Source organism: Malaclemys terrapin, chromosome 7 (assembly GCF_027887155.1).
Source record: "Malaclemys terrapin pileata isolate rMalTer1 chromosome 7, rMalTer1.hap1, whole genome shotgun sequence".
Classification (NCBI taxonomy): Eukaryota; Metazoa; Chordata; order Testudines; family Emydidae; genus Malaclemys; species Malaclemys terrapin.
In genome coordinates, this window is record NC_071511.1 from 116,390,499 (window position 1) to 116,395,912 (window position 5,414).

Consider the following 5,414-nt stretch of genomic DNA (forward strand, 5'->3'; position numbering starts at 1 on the left):
TACTTTTGAATAGTAGGTATCCTGACTCCCAGTCCAGTACGCTTAACAATAAAGATTAGTTCAGCTAATTTGGCATCATTAAAGCAAACTAATGTTTTCAAAATTAAGCTGGAAACACTAATGTTTTGGCCATTAGTTTAAGGGAAGTAGGCAGCTCTCACTGTAACAGGAACACAACCTTATTTGGTCTAGGAAGGGTTTTTTTGTTTTCTTTCTTTCTTTCTTACAATATTGTGTCAGGAAAAGCCGTTAGACAGGACTGTATCGTTAACCCGATCCATATTTCCAAGCAAAACAAACTCTGTTCTTTCATTCTAGCTGGGTATCGTTTCTGAACCTATAGAGAAACACTGAACATAACCTGCTTGTGATGCAACGACATTTATTGCACATTGACCGATTACTTACACAGTAGTAAATTGCACCAGAGTATAAATACACTATAAAACACACACACAGAAGAGGAAAATGGAAATGAGACACAAGTGCTAAAATAACAGCAGATTCACGTGGGCACCTGGACATAAAAAATAAAAATAAAAAGACCCTTAAGATACTTTAATTTATAATATCGATACATTTACAGTACCTTGATAAAATAATATTTAAAAAGTAACTCTCAGTAAAATTGTAACATAGCAGACAAGAACAGAAATAGATCTGGGGTTTGATGTTATTTAATCCCCGTTTTATTTGTAATTCGACTTTTTGTGCAAGTAACATCTTCAATTCACTTTACAATTCTTGACACTGTGCAAAAAATGGCTACGTTGTCATTTTTTAAAAATGTGCAGTAATTTTTTTGATACAAGGAATTCATTTTTACTGTTCATCTGTAATTACAATGAACAAACTGCAGAAGGCTCAAAGACTGGGGTGGGTTTTTTTTTTTTTTTAGAAAATACTAATAGTGATACATAAATAAGCTGTTTAATATAAACAAGTCTCTTTTATTTCCCCTGTACAATATGCACAGTTTGAGGTAGAAGTTTCTCAGCCTGATTGCTATTGTCTGGCAAGGGAAGATAAGCACAAAAAGTCACCAGTTTGCTGGTGCTGAAGAAAAAAGCAGAAGAGGTTTGTTCAAAATACAAGTATATCAATGTTCAACATTATTTATTTTTTATTCTTGTCTACTTTAGATAACGGGGGAGCCCAGCTATCAAGAGTTTAAAATAAAACTCACCAGAACACAAATACACTTTCAAAAGTGACTTTTAGCCTGATTTGCAAAAATGCTAAACACCTGCAGCTCCCACGGACTTCAATGAGATTTTTCGGCAGTCAGCACTTATTAAAACCAGGCTCTTTTCCTCTGTGTGGGGCTACTGCTGCAGCTCCCAGAAGTAAGGACAGGGATAGCCGATAGTCCTAAACTTTGAAGCAAGGTTAATAACAGCTTGACCCTGCCTACACTGATGGCAACGGCAAAATCCCAATACTTCAATGTTTCAGGATCAGGCCCCTCTGCAACTGTAGCTCTCGGAAAAACTTAACCTATTTTCTTATTTCCTTTTCAAATTATTTTCCCTAACCGCCAACATCGAACTCCCCACAGAAAGATAATAATAATCCAAATGGTTTTGAGACAGTTGGTTAATTTCCTTTGTTCAGTGGTCAGTGGCCTCCCGTTTGCTTTAGCTTCAGATGAGGTACGCTGCATACAAGTTCACCTGCTTTTAATTTTAAGTAAACACAGATTCTCTCCACAGCGAGAGATCAGTTTGGTCTGGTGTTTATTAACCCGACTCCTGGTGGTTTTTACTCCCCTTTTTGCTCCTGTTCATTTCCCTTCCTGTCTTTCTTTATGCTCAGTGTCCAGTGCACACACTCCTCTGCCCCCAAACCCAACACACCCCCTATCCTTATACCTTGGATTCTGAATAGGAAATTTTGCTATTCCTCTCCTCCAGGCTGGAGTCACTGCCTCCCTGTGTGCCCCCATTGCAATCAGACCATGTCCCTCCTAGGCTGCGCTCGGGGGTGCCCAAAGTATTGATGAAGCTCCCTGGGTACCGGGAGAGCTCCCCAGCGCTGGCGTGCAGCCTCCGGTCAGCTTTCCTGGGGCAGCAGAGCAGCCTCTTGAAGGCCTTGCGGAAGTCAGGGCTGCGGCAATAGATGATGGGGTTGAAAGCCGAGTTGGCATAGCCCAGCCAGTTGAAGAAGACGAAGAGCTGGTCTGGCACCAGGTCCCTGCTGAAGACCTTGACCACGTTGACCAGGAAGAAAGGGAGCCAGCAGAGGGTGAAGACACCCATGATGATGCCTAAGGTCTTGAGGGCTTTTTGTTCCTTTAAGGCCAGGATCCTGGAGGTCCTTCTCCTGCTGGTTCTGCCATTGCCCAGGATGGGCTGATGGGATTGGGCTGGGGCAGGAGGCTGGGGGTGGCTGCAGTAAAACCTGCCCTCGCACCTGTCTATCTTCCTCATCTGCTCCTTGGCCTCCCGGTAGACTCGGATGTACACGAAGATCATGATGATCAGGGGGATGTAGAAGGAGATAATGGAGGAGGCGATGGCATAGGCCCTGTTGGTGACAAAGTCGCAGCAGTTGGGGTTCTGGTAGCACTCCAGAGCCTGGGGATCTCCATCCCGCCACCAATGCATCATGATGGGCAGAAAGGAGACCAAAGCAGAGATGGCCCAGACCGTGCAGATGATGCCCTTGGCCCGGCCCTTGGTCATGAGGCTCTGGTAGCGGAAAGGCGAGGTGATGGCCAGGTAGCGGTCGATGGCAATAACGCACAGGGTCTCGATGCTGGCCGTCACGCACAGCACGTCCAGCGAGGTCCAGCACTCGCACAGGAAAGAGCCCCAGACCCAGTGGCCCCGTACCACCAGCGTGGCCCCGAAGGGCACCACCAGCGAGCCCATCACCAGGTCGGCGCAGGCCAGCGAGGTGATGAAGAGGTTGGTGAGGGTCTGCAGCCGCTGCGTGCGCCCGATGGCCGCGATCACCAGCGCGTTGCCCACCACGATCAGCAGCACCATCAGGGCCATCAGCATGCCCACCGCCCACTGGTGGGAGGGCAGCTCCCTGCTGCCCGGCGGGTAGGGCAGGGTGGAGGCGCTGCTGGGGGGGACGGGCGGCGGGGAGCTGGATCGGTTGGGGGGGTTGCAATCTGGGGCGAGCCAGCCATCGCCCATGGCTGGGGCGGCTCAGGGCAGCCGGCTGCGGCGCCGGGCTGGAGGCATGAAGGCGAGGCGGGGCGCCCTCCCTGCAGCAGCAGCCGGAGCGATCTCCCGGCCGCTGCCGCCGCTCCGGGGCTGCAACATGCTTCTGAGCGCCCCGCCGCGCGCTCCGGCGCCCCGCCCCGTCCCCTGCGCGTCACGGGCCGCGCGGCCAATGGCGCGGGGCAGCGGCCACACCCACCCGGCCTCCCCCGGCTCCGCGCGGCTCAGTGCCCCGGGCTCGGCTGGGAGCGGCGGGGAGAGTCTGTGTCTGCCCCGGGCTCGCTTCAACCCTCGCTCCCGTCCCATCGCCCCCGTGCATCCGCCTGCCCCAGCCGGAGGCGGGCTTGTGGGGTGCTAGAGGCACCGACTGCGAGCGAGAAGTGGGGCCAGTGCCAGCAACTTGTTGCAAAGATTTCCCCCCCCCCAGCACCTCTTCCTCCCTCGTGTCCTGTGTTGCTCTGGTTAGCCCAGGGCGGTGCGTACATCAAGGGGTAGGCATAGGAGACCCTCTGTAGCTAGTGCCCACTAGGGTGACCAGACAGCCAGTGTGAAAACGCGGGACAGGGGGTGAGGGGTAATAGGAGCCTATATAAGAAAAAGACCCCAAAATCAGGACTGTCCCTATAAAATTGACAGGTTTCAGAGTAGCAGCCGTGTTAGTCTGTATCCGCAAAAAGAACAGGAGTACTGGTGGCACCTTAGAGACTAACAAATTTGTTAGTCTCTAAGGTGCCACCAGCACTCCTGTTCTTCCTAGAAAATTGGGACATTTGGTCATCCTACGCGGCACCCACAATCCCAGCGAGCTAATTGTGATGCAATAATGTGTTAATAAGAGAAGGAAAGCGCCAGGCAAGCTTGCAAAGTAACTGACACGTTAATAAAGGATCATACGTAAGTGCCGGGCTTCCATTCCCGCACTTTAGAATTGAACCACTGAAAGTAGCGTAATTTGATAGCATAATTCAGGAGCACCTTTGTTTGGTTTTATTTATCCACCATTACTTTACATGAAGCCAGGCTAGAAGAAAAGTGCTGTCTGTGTTTAGCTATCATACACAGCTGGTTAGATCCTCATGATTGGGGGGCTGGGGCACGTGACTTGCGAGTAGAGGCTGAGGGAACTGGGGTTATTTAGTCTGCAGAAAAGAAGAGTGAGGGGGGATTTGATATCAGCCTTCAACTCCCTGAAGGGGGGTTCTAAAGAGGATGGTGCTCGGCTGTTCTCAGTGGTGGCAGATGACAGAATAAGGAGTACTGGTCTCAGTTGCAGTGGGGGAAGTTTAGATCGTATATTAGTAAACACTATTTCACTAGGAGGATGGTGAAGCACCGGAATGGGTTATCTAGGGAGGTGGTGGAATCTCCTTCCTTAAAGGTTTTTAAGGGCCAACTTGACAAAGCCCTGGCTGGGATGATTTAGTTGGGGTTGGTCCTGCTGTGAGCAGGGGGTTGAACTAGATGACCCCCTGAGGTCTCTTCCAACCCTAATCTTTTATGATTCTAGGAATAAACGTATTCAAACAAAATAGGTTTCAGAGTAGCAGCCGTGTTAGTCTGTATCCGCAAAAAGAACAGGAGTACTTGTGGCACCTTAGAGACTAACAAATTTATTAGAGCATAAGCTTTCGTGGACTACAGCCCATGTTCCATTCTATATGCATCCGAAGAAGTGGGCTGTAGTCCACGAAAGCTTATGCTCTAATAAATTTGTTAGTCTCTAAGGTGCCACAAGTACTCCTGTTCTTCAAACAAAATATTCACTTTGGATGTTGGACCTGGTCCAAATTCCGTTGAAGTCAATGAGAGGTTTTCTATTGTCTTCTTTGGGCTTTGGAGCAGGTCCTTTATCACTTACCACCCAAGCTCTGAGCTGAGTGGTCTCTAATTCCCCAGGAATGGCTGATAACATCATCAACACCTATAGCTGCAGCAGGAATGCAATTCCCGCCACTGTTTTTGCTTTTAAGTGATGGCACCAACCCTTGTGGAGGAAACACAGACCTCAGAATCTGTGTCTCAAGGCTCCTGACATGGGCTGGCTGCACTTTGCACATTTTAGTATTAAATAGCTGTTCAATGCTCTGGAAATGTAGCTCACTGTGAGTGTCAAGTATTTTTATCATTAAATAATAATAAAATCCTTTGCTAAAAACAGAGATCCTTTTGTCTCCCCCAAATATTGTATTTTGATTTTAGTTTTAAGTGACAAATACGGTAGCAGCAAAGTACAGAATAACG

At 48.7% G+C, this 5,414-nt stretch overlaps 1 protein-coding gene across 1 annotated transcript; it reads right to left on the reverse strand.

The window, feature by feature from the left end:
- Nucleotides 1-365: 365 nt before the first annotated feature.
- ADRB1 (adrenoceptor beta 1) lies at nucleotides 366-3,350 on the reverse strand. Its single transcript, XM_054034723.1, is given in 3 exon segments — nucleotides 366-797; nucleotides 799-833; nucleotides 1,872-3,350. Coding segments are annotated over 3 exon segments (1,434 nt in total). The 5' UTR covers nucleotides 3,147-3,350; the 3' UTR covers nucleotides 366-673.
- Between the last annotated feature and the right edge of the window lie 2,064 nt (nucleotides 3,351-5,414).